An 18,575-nucleotide genomic window follows, 5' to 3' on the forward strand; every position below is an offset into this window, starting at 1 on the left:
TTGAGGCGAGTCGTTTTGAGATACGACCGGCAACCACCCACGACGACGACGACAATCTCCCGGCTTTGATCCCTATCCGTCACAATGGTGCGTTATGCGTCCCTCTGCGAGACCCTCTTGATCAATTACGATGGTCATGGGCTTTTTTCCTGTCTCGCTACGTCGGTTTCTCGACACGGTGGATGCTGATCGATTTCTTCTTGGTGTGATATAGGCGATCAAGCACAACAACCAGATTCTCAACCAGCGTGAGTAATGCACCACCCGCCACACGGAGCGAATATTGCAGGGCGAACGAGAGAGGGATGGAGACGATAAGAACGAAAAAAATAACTGGATGATGGACGATCGAATGGGGTCAATTTGGAATTTATCATGGACTGATGGAATTTTTTCATCTCAGACTTCCACAAGGACTGGCAGCGTCGTGTCCGCGTGCACTTCGACCAGGTACGCTCTTTCTACTCTACGATACGAGATCACGATCCTCTCGCAATTTCGCCTTGATTCGAACGACATGGGAAAGAAAGGATCGATGGGAAAAGATGGTGTGGACTGACCTGTTTTATTCTCTGGTTTATAGCCTGGCCGCAAGCACCGCCGTCGTGAGGCTCGTCTCGCTAAGGCCGCCGCCGTTGCTCCTCGTCCGGTTGACAAGCTGCGCCCCGTTGTGCGCTGCCCTACCGTCAAATACAACCGCCGTGTTCGTGCTGGCCGTGGTTTCACCCTTGCTGAGCTGAAGGTAAAGAGACACTCCCACGAATCCTGAAGCGAAGAATGATGAAGGGGGTGCCACCGCTGGGAACCTGTCCTATGCGACCTGGGACCCAGCGGCACGCACGGGAAGGAATCAAATGAGGATGGAAGGGCTTACATACTTGGTTTCGCACTTGAACAGGAAGCCGGTATCCCCAAGAAGCTGGCTCCCACCGTCGGTATCTCCGTTGACCACCGCCGTGTCAACTACTCCAAGGAGTCCCTCGTCGCCAATGTCGCCCGCCTCAAGGACTACAAGGCTCGCCTGATCCTCTTCCCCCGCAAGAGCGGTCAGTTCAAGAAGCTCGACTCTTCCGCCGAGGAGGTCAACGCCGCCAAGGCTGCCTTCGCTGAGGGCAAGACCGAGGGCTTCGTCACCCGCGTCAACCCCACCCTCCCCATCAAGAACGTCTCCGCCGCCGAGGCCGTCACCGAGGTCAAGCGCGACGACCTCCCCAAGGGTGAGGAGGCTGCCTACCGCCGCCTCCGCGAGGCCCGCTCCGAGGCCCGCTACAAGGGTGCCCGCGAGAAGCGTGCTAAGGCCAAGGCTGATGAGGAGTCTGCTGCCAAGAAATAAATGTGATTCACTACTAATGATGATCGGGTCGATTTTCAAGTCGGGGATTATTAGTCTACTGTGGCATGGCGTGGCTCCTCTTTTTCCTCTCTTACCTTTGTCCTTAACTTAAAAAGCTTCCCAAACACCTCGAAATGCAAATGTCCCAAGTTCATGTCCCACCACTACGACTTTCGATTTTTGTCCATGGTCTTCCCCGGACTTCGGTTCTGTCATCAAAGTTTTTTTCCGTCTATCACCAGAAATCACACCAAGACCTTGCAGATACCCCCCCCCCCCCCCCCCCCCCCCCAATCAAAAAAAAAAAAAAAAAAACACACCGCATAGTTTTAGGCCGAGAGTGGAGTCTTTTGTCCCTTTGTCAGTCAGTCAGCCAGGTTGACCCCCCCCCCCCCCCACCACTTCAGAATTACCTAACATGTTCTTCCTGATTTGACGAGTAGACGGTAGAAGGTCAATATCACGGTCTTTCCATCTGGTTGTATATGTGGTAGAACAGAAAATCCTTCAAGGTCTAGTATCCAACTTCAAGTCTAGTTATGTGCTTGATAGAGGACGTAAGTGGGGAGAACATATGGGCCTAGATCGCTCTCTGTAATAAGAAACTACCCTGTCGAAATGTACGAAATCAAGAAGGAAGATTCGATGCTGTCATTTATCCTGATTATGTGCAGGCATGCCGAGGGGTGGAAGCTTGCATTCGGATCCGCTCTCCCTATCACACCAGGCCCAGCAGCCTATCGTATGCGAAATGAAATCGTTTCATTGCACCCCCCCCCCCCAACAACAGAGATTCCCTTCAAACGACCCGTGGTATAAACCGTACTTCAACCCTATACCAAACAAGTACTCATAGAAACTCCCAGGTTCGAAAAAAGAAACACGCCAAACCTTAGCCCGCAAGCAACAACGCCACACGCATGGATTCAATCAAACGCCATAGACATAGATGCGTGTAAACACACTTGATCATTACCTAGATATTCTTCAACCCGTTAGGTCCGATATTTCTAAGGCGCACCATGCGTGGAACCATGATCGAGCTCATCCCTATCTCCAAACAGAACTTTAACAACGCACTGCGTAGCCCGCAATATGGCGCCGGTTTGGGTCTCGCTGAATTCGCCGGTGGCGCCTTCAGACTGGCTGTCTTGATTCTCCGTTAACATAGTATGAAACAGCTTTTTACACTCTTGCTCGACTTTTTGGCCAGGGGCCCCGTCGGAGGTGATGCTCGAAATGCTGATTCCGGGGACAAGCTGGGGTTCGCTGGACCATTCGTCGATTCTCAACTCACATGAGAGAAGCAGGCTGAGGCGTCTGGCCTTCGATTCAAAGAGTATAGACGTTCGCTCGAGGTGAGGCAGAATGCGGCGCAGATCCAGCGTGCTTGGTTTGTCGGAGCCTGCTGGAGGGGAGGCACTGGGCCTCCTATGGCCAGGGATCAAATCTGCATGTTGCTCCTCCATCTGTGACCACAGCTGTGCCCGTGATATTACAGCTTCCCAGTACCGATTGATCCCCCAGCAAAGTCCCGTGACGTCAAGTCTCAGGAGCGGGTTGGCGAGTCTGATCTCCGTCCAATGCTGTAAGGAGGCGGGCATTTTGGCCTTGTCGGTTTTGGTTGTAGGTGGTACTCGTATTGAGACCAGGGTTTGTGTCTGTGGATTGGCGTCATACGTAACGGCTACATGGAAGCGATCGGAAGGGAACGGATGCGGCGCGGTGAAAGTTAGAACATGTCTCTCCAGGGAGGGCTCAGTTGGGGTTGCTGGGACAAGCTCTGAGAATGCGGTGAGGTCCAATGGTGCAAAACCTGTGAGATAAGGTTTCTTGTGGGCATGTTCGTCCAGCGCGAACGGATTGATCGGTAGTGTATCTTCAGTCGGTGGGGGGGGGGCCTTCGTAGCGAACGGAAGCAAAGCCGCGATAAGAGACGAGATCGATGTCGCAGTTGAGCGAGGACCATATGGCGCTGTTTCTGTAGGGTGAGTGGATGATAGCAAGGCACTAGGACCGGTCAGTGATCGTCCTACAGCAGTTGTCAGGAGGAGCTTACATTAACTTTGACAAGTCACGTTCGGTATGTTCATCGCCCTGGCTCAACTCCTTTGACCAATCTTCCAATTCGGCAAACTCCCTCTTGAGTTGTTCCAGCTCGTCAGAGAGCTCATTCCTCAGCTTTCGCTTTTTCAAGATGTGCTCCGGGAACGACACCCAATCCATGGTGGGTTCCGATTCCGTCGTATCGTCCGCCTCTCCATAATCGACGCTCCTCAATCTCGAGGGCGTTTGCTCAGGATTGTCCGTCGTTCGTCGTCTCCCCCATTTCGCTTGTTGTGAACTAGGGCTGCTGCTAAGAAGCCCCTTTGAGCGTCCCGGGGGCGGTTCCAACCCCAGCTGTGTCGGTGTCGGCGGAAGATCCGGCTCTTCGAGTATCTCCTGTAGAGAAGGCTGATTGAGGTCCCCGGTCACGCTACCCAGCTCCGATGTGAGTTGGTCATCTGGCGTATTGATGTGTCGCGGTTCCTCGATACTCCGCTGCGTCGAAACGGGGGACCCAAAAGCCAAATCAGCGGCGGTTATTCGAGTTGAGACTCGCCTCGGTGGCGCAGCAAAGACATTGAGACTGCTTGGTAGTCGGGGCGACGGCTTCGCCTTCTTGGGAGGTTTCAGTGGACTGCCGGACGAAGTCAATGATGGTCGGAGAGCCTTCCGGTCTCTCAAGCCGACAGCCCGCGCATCCGCCTGAGTCGGTCTCTGTGGGCTTCGCACGGGCGATTTGCTCAGCGCGCGTTCGAGGAGAGTAGGGTGTGCTCTTGCTAAGCTGGCTCTTGTCGGTGCCTGGAACGAGGCACGCTCGTTCGTTTCTGGTTGCGCGACATTCAGTGGAGGAGGAGGGTTGCTCATTTGCGACGCGCTGACATCAACAGCCACTGAATCGCTCCGCACAGGTGACTCTCGGAGTGCGATACAAGCGCTAGAATAACCACCCTTTCTGGTATTGATTGATGTTGTGGAAAGAGATCAAAAAGAAGTTTGCGTATAAGAAACAAACCGAGCTGAAGTTAGATTGAGCCGGTGTTTACATGCGCCCGGACGGTAAGTCAACTAAGTTAAGGTTTGCACTGTTTGCCTCCATGCAATCAATTCCTCCCGCCCGCGGAACCCAACTTATGACATAACCGACCGCATCGGCGATCCTAAAGTTCCTCTTTCTGCCCACTTTTCCTTCCCCTCCTCCGTCGACACACCAGAACAAATGGAACGCCCCTTCCTGGCTCTTGCGCCATTCTTCGCGCGAACAACAACATTAATCAACAGCAGCAGCAGCAATGGTCTGTGTCGATGGTCGCAAATCGCGCCTTTCATTAGCAGACAACATGCATTCTCCTTCTCCGCTCGCCCTCTAGCCACGCATGACCACGCCGCCGCTCTGCGCAACGGAATGGTCAAGGCCAGCGAGAACGGGTATACACAAGCGCAACCACTGGCCGGCTACTACCACGATATCCTCTCGACCCGCTCCCCGTACGACCGGCAGACCGGTCCCCCGCAACAACCCCGCGAGCCACTCGATGAACCGGCCGCCTCGACGGAGCCCCAGACACCGGAGGAGAAAATGGCCATTGTCTTTGGGACGCGTCTCGCAGGGCCCGGCCGGGCCTCGCGCTACGATCCCGGGGCCGCACCGGACGCGACCTGGAAGACCGTGAACGGGGTCGCGATCCCCCCGCGCCCGGAGGAACCCGACAACTGCTGCATGAGCGGCTGCGTGCACTGCGTGTGGGACGACTATCGGGACGAGCTAGAGGAATGGGCCGCGCGGCTTGCGCAGGCGAAGGCCAAGGACTCGCCCGCAACAAGCGACGGCAAGGACCAGCGCCAGACGCCCAGGTCCGAGGTCCACGCCGCCAGCGGCAGTATGGACGACGATGGCGGGGGCAGTGAGACGAACTGGACGCTGTCGGATCCCAATGAGGACCTGTTCGCCAATATTCCCGTCGGGATCCGGGAGTTCATGAAGACGGAGAAGAAGTTGAAGCAGAAACATCAAGAGGAAGCCCACACGTGAGACAATTGATGAAAAGACTTTACGCCTCTCCCGATCCCTCCTTCTTCCTTTAGACGATGATTATACCCTGTCTTCCATGATTTTGTGTGTGTGAGTTCGTGTGCGTGTGCGTGTATATATCAAGGATATAGATATTTAGAACCTCCCGGGTGTGCGTGAAGTGTATATAAACCACTATCGTAGTAACAAGATGACCCCGCAATAAATGTCTCCAACGCAATCAGTAACTGGGATATTACTCCAAGCATTCGATCCACGGTATATGTGCAAATGAACAATAATTTACTCTGCGTAGAGCATGCAAACCATAAATCAGTAGTCCTATAAAGAAATCCCAACCCAATCAACCCTTATCAGAAGATTGCAAAGCGGTGAAGACCCCCCAGTCTCCCGCATACGGATTCTGCCACAATCTGCCGCCTCGCTATCGCAAAAAAAGTTCAATATGAATGAGCCAGTTCTCTCTGAGACAATCAGAAACCCAGAAGGGTGAACCTCTACCTTACGAGCCAAGCCAAATCATCCCATCAAAGAACACCGCCAGGATGTCAATATCACAATCGGAAACAGACATCATCCTCAACAAGGCCAATGTCGCCCTGGCCCGCAGTCAACGGCTGGTCGCCTCATGGCTCCCAGCTCCGACGACGGAGGACCAAGCCAATGTGAAATCCGAAGAGGAGTTGCAGCGCGAAGAGGATGAGATATTCACAGCGGTCCCAGAAACGTAAACAAAACCCCTCTCCCATCATTTAGACACAGGAAAACGTGTCTTCCTCTCGTGAGGTATATTTGCTCGTGTCCGCTGACCTCTTTATGCTTGACGGCGATAATTACAGGCTCGGAGTTGGAGCGCCTTTGCCGACGAAAGCCGCGGATGGAAGTTGGAATCGCACGGAACTGGACTCAAATGATAAATTACGGAAACAGCTTCTCGGTCGCAATTATCAGAAAGTCATGGCGGCCAAGGCGAATGCAAAGACGGGGGCGTCCTCCGCTGGTGCCGCGACAGGTCGACCGTCGATGAAGGCGGCGGCGTCCGGCGCCGGTCACGGGGCTGACCAGGAAGATGAGGATGAGGAGGAAGGTCGCCTGGCTCTTATTGGCAGAAAGAATAACTCGTTTTCAAGGAAGAGGAAAGCAGATGCTCCTCCTCAACAAAGCCCGGGAGAAACCGAAAACATGAGCTCGGAGGCCAAGGTGACAGATGTTGGTAGCGAGGGTAAATCAGAAGGGGCTCCATCGCAACCCTCATCTGGCCGAAGAGGTAGGAAAAAGGGCACAAGCTTTTTAGATGAGATCTTGGCCGAGCGGTCGAAGAAGAGAAAGAAGAGGTGATTACTTGGTGCATGTTTCGGTAATAGACCACTCTTGTGTATATAGGCATAAATCAAACACAATATTGATACCCGCTCGATCTGGTGGCATACAGCATTGTCCATATTTCAAGCAACCACTGACCTAGACCAATGTTCGTTCGTTCGTTCTTAATTTAGTGATCATATCGATATACTCAGCATAGCCAACACAAACCAGTCTTTGCCTAGTGTGAAAGCTGAATTCTGTACATTGTCTTAGTCAAAAAGTCACTATAGATTCATCTCTAAATTAGTGTCCCCAAGCAGTATTCTGTTCCACTCAACCCAGGGTATATAGTATAAATAAACAAAAGTGGCCCAATTAGCCTGAAATGCTAGTATGCATGGTCACCTATCGATGACTGGGAGAACCAGCGGTGTGAACTATGGGAATTGATAAAGATGGTAATCCCAAGTGTTTGGTGCAGGTAACACCACCAATGATGCATGCTGTCCAAGCAGTGTAAGAGGGTAGCAGGATTGAAGAAACTCCCTGCGCAAAAGTGATAGGCTACAAACGAGCCAAGCCCTCTTTCCCACACCCTCATGAATGATTGTACAAAAAAAATGCTCCAACCCAATTGAATTATCGAGAGAGCGTGTAAGGGAGATATGAAAAATTACAGGCAGAGTGATGCCTCCATTGCGCAGACTTGGCCAGTGTACGATGGGGAGGGACTGGTGTATTTGTTGTCTTTTTCCAGATCGTTTTTTCTTTCCGAGCGTCTGCGCCAACACCCAAAGAGAAATTAAGGAGACTGTATCGGGAAATCGAGCTCGCTGCAGTCTCGTACTATGCGAGAAGCTGCCTGAGAGCGCTGCTTGAGACAAAACCGAAACTTTGCGCGTCCCGTGGTCTACTCGAGCCGCTTCCGCTTCCGATCGTCCGCCAACGCATGTTGGTCTTCGTCCGGTCGCTCAGCCGTATCGGCGGGGTTAAGAAGTGAATGAACATTGCTTGCCATGCTGGAGCGCCGTGTTGCGGGAAGGGACATTTCGTGGCGAGGGAACCTGGGACCTAGGGGCCACCCATTATCGGCGGGACCAGTCTGATCAGGGTGTAAGGGAGGAGTCGCAAGGCGATTGCTTTCCTGTAGGCGCCGTGGGGCGCCCATTTCGTATTGTGCCAACACATCGCGTACTTGCTGCTCACTTGAGGTCGGAGTTCGGTGTCGCGACGGCGACCAGGGATTCGCCGCATGGGTGGGCAAATGAGTTGAGGGGAATGGCGACACTCCCGGTGGCGGCCAGCCATGCTGTCTGATATCGGCTGAAGTATGGCGACGAGTGAGGTTGGGGCCTGGAGGAGACGAGACCGAAGATAGGGGATGAGGCACAGGCTGTTGTGGGGTGACCACAGCCGGCACCTGGGGGCGGCTGTAGTTCGGGGAGGAATGCCCAGTCCCAATCGAACCAAAGCGACGGGGGGATGCAGCCAAATGTGGGGGAACAGGAGGACGGATCATGGTGGGCCGAGACGGATTCTCCATCATCGAAGGACGACGTCCATCCTCCTGAGGGATTTGACGCGGGGACAACGGCGGGCCGGGTTCGACGGAGATATTGGCAACGTACGGCTGGCGGACTGATAGGTAAGGATCCTGAGAGTGCTCGAGAGACCGCACGGCATCTAAATGCTTCTCTAGCTCGGCTTGCATGCCGGTCACTGCTACAGGTTAGGTCACCCGGATTTCAAGGATTCAAGGCGACGAAGCTTACCATCACGATACAAGATGCTTTCGCGATCAGGAATCATCCCTTGAAGGAATCGAGAAATCGAATGTGTCCACTAATTTGAAGACGAAATCAGTACTGTCGTTGCCGCACAGCTTGCATGCAATCTGAAACGATCGGGCCCACGCACATGATAACAACGGATCAAACTCTCCGCCATCGATTGGCATCGCGCATTGAGCGCCACGTTCCCTTCCTCGGCGCGCGTGAGGCGGGCATGCATATCGAACATTGAATGTTCCAGGTTCATCAAGCGTGCTTCAGTGGCATCCGGGACAGGCTCAGCTGGCGTGCCCGGTTGCGAGGCAGCCTTGTGGCCTGGAAAAGAATCGCGGTGGATCAACGCATGGCGGGATGCGCGTCGCTTAATTTCACGCAAACCGACAAGATCGCCACGCTTGAAGTTGCCATTTCCGTGCTTGAACTCCCAAAGAGCAGAATCCGGAGACCCGGTATGAAAGACGTCGCTCACTGGTGTCCAATGGCATCAGTAACGGTGCACCCATCCATCTTCCATCTGGACCAGCATACCTTTGTGAAACCCATACATATTCAATTGCCGGACGAATGAGGATATATTGGTGTGCTTGAAGTACTGGCTGCATAGATCTGTCAGCGCCTTCTCTCATGTGGGCGATAGATCCGGTGCGCTCGAGTTGAGAAACTCACGCGAGTACTTTGGAGAATTCGGAGGTGGGCGACATAACGAAGCTATCATTGGTATTGGACCACGATATGAGGTGCTGAATGCTGGGGTCTTCGAGCATACTAATCATTTCATTTGATTGTCAGTGTGCGACACAGAACAGAGTGGCATCCCTGGTGGAGACGAAGACGATTAAGTCCGGCGGCTGACGTACTTGTAAAGCTTGTGGATAAAGGCAGTTTGAACGACCTTTGGCTGCTGCGCGGCGGCCGCGGCACCGATTGCCTGATTAGGGCCTAGGTGATGGTGATTCACACCCTGTGAGTCGGCCGAGCTGTTAGGACCGGTCGTGGTAGTGATGTTGAGGTTCGTGCCCGTTCGATCGCTATCGGGGCTGCTGTGGACGGGGGGCGCAGGGCCCGGGGCTGGAGGTGTGACATCCATGGGATCACCGTTCGATTGGAAGGATGTTGGAACGACGGAGGAGGAGAGGACAGGGATCTTTCGGACTTTGCCCGGCGCATCGGTGGCAGCAATAGCAGGAGGAGGAGCAAGAAGGGAGTTCCTGGAGGGAAGATCGGCGAGGCTGCTGCTCATCTCGCGCAGTAAAAGTCCAGAGGGAAAGAGAATAGGAAGAAGAGGAGGCGGCGGCGACGGAGGAGGAGGAGGAGGAGGAGGAGGGGGGAGAGGTGGAAACGAAGTACGGGTGACCGAAAGATAGACCGGTAGGAAGAGAAAGACCCAGCAAAATTCAATGCTGCTTTTCGTGTTCCGGTCTTCCTTCCTTCCAGTCTAATGATAAGGTTGGGTGCCTTTTCTTTTGTTATATTCTGTCAGGCTTCTGGGTTTCTGTCGAACCATGTAATTGAGAGAAGAAGAAAAAAAGGAAGAAGTTGAGGTTGCCCTGTGGGGCGGGTTTAGGGTGAAAAGGCAGATGGCGATAGGAGGAAAGGAACAATAGTAGATTGGGCAATAAGAGAACTAGATTTGAAGAAGAGAGGAGGGAAAGGGGAGGGAGGGGATAGGGAAAGAGGGAAAAAGAAATTGAATTTACAGAAGGAGGAAGAAATAAATCGAGGAAATGGTGTCAATAGTAGTAGGGAAAATAAGATGAATTAAATTGGTGATGATGATAAAGAATTACAAGTCCAAAACGAAGAATGAGACAGAGAGGCTGCAAGACTGCAAGACTGCGAGACCGCGAGAGAGAGAGAGAGTGTGTGAGAGAAAGAGAGACAAGAGGGTAAAAAAAAAGAGGGTCTGGGCCGAACGGACTGGAACTGAGGATCAACACTCAGACTCTCAGAGGTAAGTTCTTCGAAGTCTCCGCTGCCTCGATCATCCTGGGCTTGTTCCATTGGTTGACCCTAGCTTTGCTTGCCTATTTTCATTTTTCGGGTTTCGGTTTTCAACTTTCTTTTCTTTTCTTTTTTTTCCCTTTTTTCTCAATGGAGTTTTCCCAAGATTTTGATCGAGGCTCATTCTGCTGTCAGTCCGTTGGATGGATGCTTCTCGTGTACTGTCCGTAGCTTGTTCGGTGGAGCTCAAAAGCAATTTGGAAGAGAAGAAACCCCCCGTGGGTGGTCGACAAGTCTTGTTGTCTCGTGTGTTGCTGGTTCCATTCGATGTCAATTCATCCTCAATACTAGAGGCTTCTTCTTCCTTCCCTCTCTTCCCTTCTGAACCCCTTAGGATACGAACGGGATGTGTACTCGATAGCAGTGCGACGAGGACGAAGAGGGGGCCAATTCATCATCAGAATATCCGACATCAGAAACAAGGAAGTCTTGGCCCAGCCGGCAGCAGTCCCTGAATACGATCAGGGACGAGGCGTTGTGGAAGGGGGCCAGAAGGCGATCAGATCTGCAGCGCAGGCTGCTTATTCCGTGGGAACTACGGAGTAGCATCCTGGTACTAGTCACTCAGAAATAAGCTGCTGGAGAGCCTTTCGTACTTTATTCTGATGAAGTCAGCGGGAGGAACCGCCGAGGAGAGAACAATGAGATCAATTAATCAATCACAAACAACAATAGTAACCACCCTGAATAAGGGAGATGAACAAGGAAGTGCATAACTTGGAAGAATAATGTTGTCCACATTTGACATGTATTCAGTATGTTTGCCTACACTGTACGGAGTATGTACTATGCCAATCATAACTTGGAAGTAAAGCTACATATATCTATCTATGGTAACTTACCATAGAAAGACACTCCAGCAGATCAATAGCCGGAAATCCCGTCCTGTCAATTATCAAACTTAATCTACAATAGTCAATGCGACAGCTCCATCTTCTCTCCTCGCATTCTATTCTTGCAACCTTCCCTTTCTCTTGAAGCCACAAACACTGCTATATTCTACCTGTTCTTTTCCTCTGGGGATTCCTTGTTCCTTATCCCCACAACATTCCCCCCCTCCCGGCCCAGTGCCCGAATTCAGTTATGAGTCTGGATTCCCCATCTAGTGATAATGCCACAACTATCCAGCAGATCATATCCCTTTTCAATGGTCTGAGCACAAATTTCGCCCGGAGAGCTGCGTATGAGCCCATCGTTCTAAGCCCACCACCCACTTCTTATCCTTTCCCCCGCCCAGACGTGATAGTGCTAACTCCAAAGTCGAAGGTATCATGGACTGCTGAACCAACTGAACTCCGCCGAATGGTGCGAGTTACGCGCACGCATCGAACAGCGGACCTTCCAGAAAGACATCCTCGGCGAGTCCCCGCCCGAGATCGCCCTCCAGATTGTGCAGCATCTGAGCGTGTCCGATCTTCACGTGCTCAAGAGAGTAGGTGGCTATCAGGGACAAGGGAGGAGGAGACTGGACCTGTTGATGGACCGGGACTTAACGCAGCTCGTTACCCCCAGGTCTCGAGACGATGGCACGCTCTCCTGTCATCTGCTTCCACCCAGCGCACCGTATATTGCCAATGGACGAACAACTCCAGTGCGCACCTCACCACGGCCCAGATCACGCGGTACGCGCAACGGAGGCTCTCTCTGGAGCGCGGCCAACCCGTCGCTGCTGCTGCCGCCGCCGCCGCACGGAGAGCCGTGAGAGTGATCGATGGCCAACCAAGCCCCCACAGCACCGCCCCCACGCCCAACACCTTCGCTTACGCCCACGGGAGGCTTGCATGGCTTAGCTGCCCAGATCTCCTCCTCGTTCACAGTATTCGAAACGCTACAAGGCAGCAGTTCTGCACCGAAAACCGGGATCGCTTTCGATTGGTGGGGATCTCGAACTCCGTGGTTGTAGCGATCAGTACTCGCGCGTAAGTTTTTTTTGTTTTCTTTCTTCTCTTTTTACCCCCGTTTCTCTGGATGATAGTTCGAGAAACATGATCGGACGATCTTGGGGTGTATGGTGCGTGCAAGGGCTCATAGGACAAATTGATTTCCCTCAGGTATTGTCATGTTTGGGATCTGGAGACCGAAGAGCACGCCTGGTTTCGTCTCCCATCCCTCAATGTGACCGGCTTCGTTGTACGCGACAACACAGTCGCTGTAGCCTACAACAGCTCAATGATCACGGAATCTGGGGACAAGATCGATAGTGAATCCGTCACCTACTGGGACATGTGGTCGCGTGCCGCTCACACCGTCGAGAATGTTCCCCAAGTGGCATTACTAGACTTGCTGCCCGCCACAAAGACCCTCGTCGTTGTCCATATCGAACTTCAGGAGACGTACCGAGTGTGCATAAAAAAATATTCCATGGATGGTGAAGGACACGCGCACCGGCAGCGTGCTGTTGCATTATCTGCCGTTCATCGGGATTGGTCACTCGAGATACTGAGCCGGTCTTGGGACATTAATCATTACCGGTTCGCGGTGTTCTTCGTGCAGTCACCATTGAACGGGACCGTCACACGATCATTTCAGTGGGTCATAGCTACTTACGACTCTCAAATGGATGAAATCAGCCTGCATGAATTCACCTGGGATGACAGGCCCTATCATTTTTTAAGTGCGGCGGCTGTGGACCACAATCTGCTGTACTACCTTAGAGAGGACGGCGGCAGACCAGCTCTATGGATATCTAACACATCAGCCCAACCACCCCATCGAGCGGCGAGAGGAATGGATCCGAGATGTTACGAAGCGGACGGTTTTCTCCTTGGGGATCGGGAGTTTGTTCTCCAGGTCCACCAGACTGAGACAAGAGCCTGGCCTGTGGATGAGGATGCTCTGGCCAACGCTGAGCTTACGGCTGATTCTTAAGACCTGATGGTTCGCTAATCAGGCTCTAAGATCGAGAAGCCAATTCTAGCGGGACAGCCATCGTCCTCAAACGGCACGAATAGTCTAACTCGTTGTAACGAAGGCATTGACAAAAGAAATAAACCTAGACATGGACGATATACAGAACCATCTATAAGAATTTCCCAGGTACTTTCGCCTGGATCCATCTCGTGTATCACCATTATGTTTAACTCGTGGGCAACTCCCTTATGACCGATCATTCTCTAAGCAGCAGCAGTGCGTTAGCATCATACCTTAAGAAAGAAAGGCTGTCGCCCTCCTCGGCCAATAACTCCGCATCTCGCTGCATCTTCGAACTTGGATCTTCCTGTCCTCTCGGCCACCGGAAAGAAGAATATAGATATCAAGAAAAGAAATTGCAGAAAACAAAAGAAGAGAAAAAATACAAGAGATAGTGGAGCATCAGCTAAGGAGACGCAGCTCTATGTCGACATGGAATTTAGATACCAAGAGTAAACTCAACACCGACATCAATCTCGCGGGCCAACTTGACGACCTTGGAGAACTGAACCGACTTCTCGGCAGCGCTCTGGAGATCCTCAATGGAGAAGATCTTGAGGCCAGAGTCGTTGAGCTACAAAGACAATACAGTTAGCTCGGTACTTCGCTATTACTAAGAATGATGAAAAACCATGGGTGTTCATACCAGCTTGTTCGCCTGCTCCATGTTGGTGCCCTGAAGACGGGCAACGATGGGGGTACGCAGGCCCATCTCCTGCACGACGTTGATCAAGCCCTGGGCGATAGCGTCACAACGGACAATACCACCGAAGATGTTGACAAAGATGGCAGTCACCTTAGGGTCGCTGGTGATAAGCTCGAAGGCGGACTTGATAGCAGCCGGGGTGGCACCACCACCGACGTCGAGGAAGTTGGCGGGGTTACCGCCGTTAAGCTTGATGATGTCCATGGTGGCCATGGCCAGACCAGCACCGTTGACTGCACTGGAGATTAGCGGAAGGCATATTGATCTGAGCTCTTGTATTTGATCTTACCCAAGCATCCAATGTCACCGTCAAGCTTGATGAAGTTCAAGCCGTGTCTATACCCGGATTAGAATCTCTCCAAATCAGTTTGATTCACTTGGAAAACATACGTAGCAGCCTTGACCTCATCGGCGTCCTCTTGGGTGGTGTCTCTCCACTCGAAGACCTCCTTCTGTCTGAATTCGGCGTTGTCGTCGAAGTTCAGCTTAGCATCCATGGCCATGACCTTGTGGTCAGAAGTCTCGGAGAGGGGATTGATCTCGATCTGGGTGGCATCCCTCTCCATGAAGACCTTGTACAGCTTCTGGATAGTGTCGCGGGCCTCGTCGATGCATTGCTCAGAGAAGCCAAGCTCGGTAGCGATCTTCGTGGCGATCTCGTCGGTGACGCCGACCTTGATGTCGATAGGAGTAGTAAGGATGGCGTCGGGGTTCTCCTTAGCGACAGCTTCAATATCCATACCACCCTGAGACGAGGCGACAATGACAGGACCCTGGGTAGCACGGTCCATGAGAACGGCGAGGTAGAACTCGCGACGAGCGAATTTGCGCTCACAGATGTAGACGGAGTTGCAAAGACGACCGGCCGCACCAGTCTGCTTGGTGATGAGCTTCTCTCCAATCATCTGTCCAGCGAACATCTTTGCCTCGGTAGGCCTGAAGAAAAAATGGTTCATGTTAAAAGGCAAAAGCGGATTATGACGCTACCAGTCACACTCACGAGTAGATCACGCGCACACCACCCTTCAGACCATTACTGAAAGTACCCTTGCCACGGCCACCAGCGAGAACCTGAGCCTTGATGACCATATCATCGTTACCTATTATCATAGTCTTAGCGAACCGCGACTCCAACTGTAAGCATGGGAAAACGCACCGAGGGACTTGGCAACAGCCTCAGCTTCCTCTGCGGAGCGGGCGACTTCACCCTTGGGCATTCCGACGCCATACTAGCGACTTGTCAGCACCGCAAAAAGCCAGAACATGGTTGTAGATAGCGTGCGTCTGCCGTACCGACTTGAGCAAGTTCGCGGACAGGTATTCGTGGATGGAGAGGTTTCTCTGCTGCTGGCCCAGGCGGGACTGAACGGAAGATTCCTATGGGCAAGCAAAAATATTAGCAGGTGAGACCCATTTGGATTATGGAGAACTCAATTTTCAGTAAGCAAGGATAACTCACCGTCGCAGCTCTCAAGGCCGCAGTAACCGGTTTGCTGCGGGCAAGCTTGAACATTTTGGCACCAAGTAGGGAGAAAATCTATAAAGAGGGGAGAGGGATAAGGGACACTTGTCAGAGAGGCGGAACTTAGGAGAAAGAGAAGATCCTCCAAAGTGAGGTTTGGTGATAAGGGAAGGGGGGGAAGTTGGGTGCTAATGGGAGAACAGCTTTCTTTTTCGCGGCTACGAAACTCGGGATGATATTATTACCTTGGGACGTTACGGGCGGTAGCAATCGGAGAGGTCACCTGACGGGCCAACCAGCGTGCGTTTTCGGCATGAGTAAGCCGTAGAGATCCCGAACGACTGACTGAGCAGATAGATACTATGCCTCGTTTCCTTACTTTATCTTTCCCTACTAGGTACTTGACCCAATCCTTCTCGTGATATCAACAGACGGCGCAAAGGGAAGGGCGCCAGCCTTAGCCCGGAGCTAGGTTGCTCATACTTAAATGTCCCAAGACCAGATCAATCTACCTCATTGGATCTTCAAAATCTCGTCCTCAGCACATGATCCCACTACAAGGGGTCCTTACCATGTAAACCCTGGAAGGACTCACACGGCTTTCTTCCCATCTTTCACCTTCTTCAGTCTGTAAAGCTTGAACATCCTTGTCATCATAGACTGGAACAAGCCGGTCCAAGCCCACCCCCCACTCAAAAGCCAAACAACCCAACTTTTGTTACCTTCCCAGATCCAGCTACGGCTTCGCGCCCATGGCCAGATCCAACGCCATGGGGCTGGTCCATATAGTAATTGTGAGACCACACTCTGCGCGTAAGCGGAATTTGGCATGGCCCCATCCTGACTGTGAACCACGCGTCGATTGTACTCCTCTTCGATTGGGAGATACATAGAATTGGGAGCGAGCGTACGTTCGATCCGAGCAATACGGGATTGCACACCTCCGGTGACGATCGTGGTGACATTGACCCTAGAAAGGTCAGAGGCTGCCTTTGGGGCAAGAAGGAGGGCAGTACGGGGTACACATACCCGAACGGAGCGAGTTCTACCCGTAAAGTTTCACTGAATGAATGCAGTGCGGCCTTCGAGGCATTGTAGACCGACCCAAAGACATATGGAATAATCTGGGTCAGCATTAACACCAGCGGCATATGATTCAGGTGGTGGATGCATACCCCAGCGACACTTCCGACTTGTACAATGGTTCCTTTGGCTTTGATGAGAAGAGGTAAGAAAACCTGACAAATGTAGATAACTGAGAAGAGGTTGGTTTCGAAAGTTGCGCGGACTTCCGAGAGCTCAGCCTCCATCGCTGGAACCGTGTAATCTGTTCATTGTGAGATCGATCTCCATCCATTGATCACCCATGCATTGCCAGTCGGAACTTACTGCGGCCTCTAAAGAGTATGTTAGCACGTCAGGTCAAACTGAATACGAAGGATTTCTCACGCATTGTTCACTAGGTAATTCAGACCTTTGCCTCCGAGTCTAGCATTGATGTCTGAAAAGCAACGCTGTACGCTTTCTTGGTCATCCACCTCAAGGCTCAACGTTTCGATTCCGATTGATGCCAGATCTTGAAGAATGTCCGCACTTCTTGCTGTTGCAAACACGCGTAACCCATTTCTGTGGAATTCACGAGCCAGAGAGTTACCTATTCCACCAGGGGAACACCTATGTTTTCGTAGTCAGTTTCTATCTATTTAATGCTTGTGTCAGACTGCTACACTAGGTGTTGCGGAAATTACAAGCACATCAAGGAGGTATTTGTAAGCTTACCCTGTGATCAGGACAGACATTTGCTTGTCATCGATGCCGGCCATTGTATGGTATTCTTATTTTGCTTGTTGTGTCCGTAAGTCTCACTACAAAGGTGCTGTTCGGTACAATTGCAATTTTTGATCATAGTGGTTACACGGTTGGGGACATATATTTGAACCTCGGCATCTACTCTTGTCATGAGCTTGTAGGGGTGGGATTATGCCAAGAAACCCATTCCGTACATTGGGGCAGTGACCAGGTAGGTAAATACCCGTGCGCGTGCCTGCCTGCCACTACCCTTGACGATTTTGGAAAAAAAGATTCGATCTATAAAACAAATTACAAAGGAAAGATGGATTACTAAAGAGCTTTTTCTGCCACACAAACCGGTAGCAGATGATGACTTCGTGTACAAGAATCTTGAAGAAAGATGACCCAATCCATAGGTCTTGAGGCGTGCGTACTACAACTTGCACTGGGTGATATACACACTCAGTACCTACAGTCATACTCTTCCACAGAAACACCTGCCACTCCACTCTATTTTGAAGGCTATCGATCTGATATTCCTAGAAGCACAATCTGGGAGCTTTATCACCCAATCTATATTGTTGCTTCAGATCTACCCCGCTAAACCATAGTCTGGGACGCAATGAGGTGGGATCCCCCATATGCATAGTCGCTAGTAACCTATTGTGATTTAGATTCCGATTCCAGATAAACCCGGCTGGGCTAGTACAAAAGAGAAGATTGTTATAGTTAAATTAACTTAATCCCTTATTATTCGTATCTGGAGCTACCAAGCACTAAAACTCAGGTCTGACTATAGACAATCAGGTAAGGGCGACTATAAAAACCCATACTAGCAGAAGCGTTAGGCTGAGGTGCTGGTGCGCCTCTTCTAGCACTCGCACGGACCCCTTGGACAGACGGCTCGAGGAGCTTTGTAGCCACAGGATAGACTTGATTTATTTGAGGATATTTCTTGAAGTGCTATAGACGTCCAGTACATGCATGGAATCAATTTTGAAGACCATACAAACATTAGCTACAAACTAACATATGCTACCGGAGGTCTCCGGACTCCGTCTCTGCGGAAGCGAGACTGCGGGGCAGTTCAGGGATTTAGCGGCCAGAACTGTATGCTGATAGGTCCCTTGCATGTCTAGTTTAGCACTTGGCAGGCGGGCGATGGCGGGCAACCTTATCCTCTGCTTATCCCCAGTCTGTGG

General features: G+C 51.7%; 9 protein-coding genes across 9 annotated transcripts; 4 read left to right on the forward strand and 5 right to left on the reverse strand.

Moving 5' to 3' along the window:
• The first annotated feature begins 19 nt into the window (after positions 1–19).
• On the forward strand, positions 20–1,606 carry BO86DRAFT_388440 (60S ribosomal protein eL13). Its single transcript, XM_025671852.1, has 5 exons — positions 20–87; positions 215–248; positions 404–450; positions 584–742; positions 899–1,606. The coding sequence occupies exons 1-5, from the start codon at positions 85–87 to the stop codon at positions 1,331–1,333; spliced, it is 678 nt and encodes a 225-aa protein (XP_025528828.1). The 5' UTR covers positions 20–84; the 3' UTR covers positions 1,334–1,606.
• Positions 1,607–2,110: 504 nt separating this feature from the next.
• Positions 2,111–4,391, reverse strand: BO86DRAFT_360210 (uncharacterized protein). Its single transcript, XM_025669801.1, has 2 exons — positions 3,393–4,391; positions 2,111–3,343 (listed from the first exon to the last, which is right to left on the reverse strand). The coding sequence occupies exons 1-2, from the start codon at positions 4,241–4,243 to the stop codon at positions 2,344–2,346; spliced, it is 1,851 nt and encodes a 616-aa protein (XP_025528829.1). The 5' UTR covers positions 4,244–4,391; the 3' UTR covers positions 2,111–2,343.
• Positions 4,392–4,531: 140 nt separating this feature from the next.
• Positions 4,532–5,591, forward strand: BO86DRAFT_388442 (oxidoreductase-like domain-containing protein). The gene has a single exon (XM_025671853.1). The coding sequence runs from the start codon at positions 4,596–4,598 to the stop codon at positions 5,406–5,408; it is 813 nt and encodes a 270-aa protein (XP_025528830.1). The 5' UTR covers positions 4,532–4,595; the 3' UTR covers positions 5,409–5,591.
• Positions 5,592–5,895: 304 nt separating this feature from the next.
• Positions 5,896–6,767, forward strand: BO86DRAFT_336795 (DUF3245 domain-containing protein). Its single transcript, XM_025668924.1, has 2 exons — positions 5,896–6,135; positions 6,248–6,767. The coding sequence occupies exons 1-2, from the start codon at positions 5,954–5,956 to the stop codon at positions 6,744–6,746; spliced, it is 681 nt and encodes a 226-aa protein (XP_025528831.1). The 5' UTR covers positions 5,896–5,953; the 3' UTR covers positions 6,747–6,767.
• Positions 6,768–7,468: 701 nt separating this feature from the next.
• BO86DRAFT_64369 (HSF-type DNA-binding domain protein) lies at positions 7,469–10,007 on the reverse strand. The gene is made up of 6 exons (XM_025677536.1): positions 9,361–10,007; positions 9,170–9,268; positions 9,032–9,099; positions 8,631–8,971; positions 8,486–8,555; positions 7,469–8,432 (listed from the first exon to the last, which is right to left on the reverse strand). The coding sequence occupies exons 1-6, from the start codon at positions 9,741–9,743 to the stop codon at positions 7,624–7,626; spliced, it is 1,770 nt and encodes a 589-aa protein (XP_025528832.1). The 5' UTR covers positions 9,744–10,007; the 3' UTR covers positions 7,469–7,623.
• Positions 9,890–10,552, reverse strand: BO86DRAFT_64404 (uncharacterized protein). The gene is made up of 2 exons (XM_025677537.1): positions 10,201–10,552; positions 9,890–9,963 (listed from the first exon to the last, which is right to left on the reverse strand). The coding sequence occupies exon 1, from the start codon at positions 10,502–10,504 to the stop codon at positions 10,262–10,264; it is 243 nt and encodes an 80-aa protein (XP_025528833.1). The 5' UTR covers positions 10,505–10,552; the 3' UTR covers positions 9,890–9,963; positions 10,201–10,261.
• Positions 10,553–11,383: 831 nt separating this feature from the next.
• Positions 11,384–12,550, forward strand: BO86DRAFT_64480 (F-box domain protein). Its single transcript, XM_025677538.1, has 3 exons — positions 11,384–11,685; positions 11,771–11,936; positions 12,017–12,550. Exons 1-3 carry the CDS (start codon positions 11,588–11,590, stop codon positions 12,425–12,427), a joined length of 675 nt encoding a protein of 224 aa, XP_025528834.1. The 5' UTR covers positions 11,384–11,587; the 3' UTR covers positions 12,428–12,550.
• An 817-nt stretch (positions 12,551–13,367) lies between these two features.
• Positions 13,368–15,804, reverse strand: BO86DRAFT_388446 (succinate--CoA ligase (GDP-forming) subunit beta). The gene is made up of 8 exons (XM_025671854.1): positions 15,580–15,804; positions 15,414–15,497; positions 15,277–15,349; positions 15,121–15,220; positions 14,511–15,056; positions 14,410–14,456; positions 14,061–14,353; positions 13,368–13,988 (listed from the first exon to the last, which is right to left on the reverse strand). The coding sequence occupies exons 1-8, from the start codon at positions 15,631–15,633 to the stop codon at positions 13,854–13,856; spliced, it is 1,332 nt and encodes a 443-aa protein (XP_025528835.1). The 5' UTR covers positions 15,634–15,804; the 3' UTR covers positions 13,368–13,853.
• Positions 15,805–15,920: 116 nt separating this feature from the next.
• On the reverse strand, positions 15,921–17,405 carry BO86DRAFT_336808 (SDR family oxidoreductase; the record flags this gene model as incomplete). The annotated part of the gene is made up of 6 exons (XM_025668925.1): positions 15,921–16,552; positions 16,612–16,706; positions 16,758–16,909; positions 16,972–16,979; positions 17,032–17,256; positions 17,362–17,405. The coding sequence occupies 6 exons, from the start codon at positions 17,403–17,405 to the stop codon at positions 16,174–16,176; spliced, it is 903 nt and encodes a 300-aa protein (XP_025528836.1). The 3' UTR covers positions 15,921–16,173.
• Between the last annotated feature and the right edge of the window lie 1,170 nt (positions 17,406–18,575).

Source organism: Aspergillus japonicus (genome assembly GCF_003184785.1).
Source record: "Aspergillus japonicus CBS 114.51 unplaced genomic scaffold BO86scaffold_17, whole genome shotgun sequence".
NCBI lineage: Eukaryota > Fungi > Ascomycota > Eurotiomycetes > Eurotiales > Aspergillaceae > Aspergillus > Aspergillus japonicus.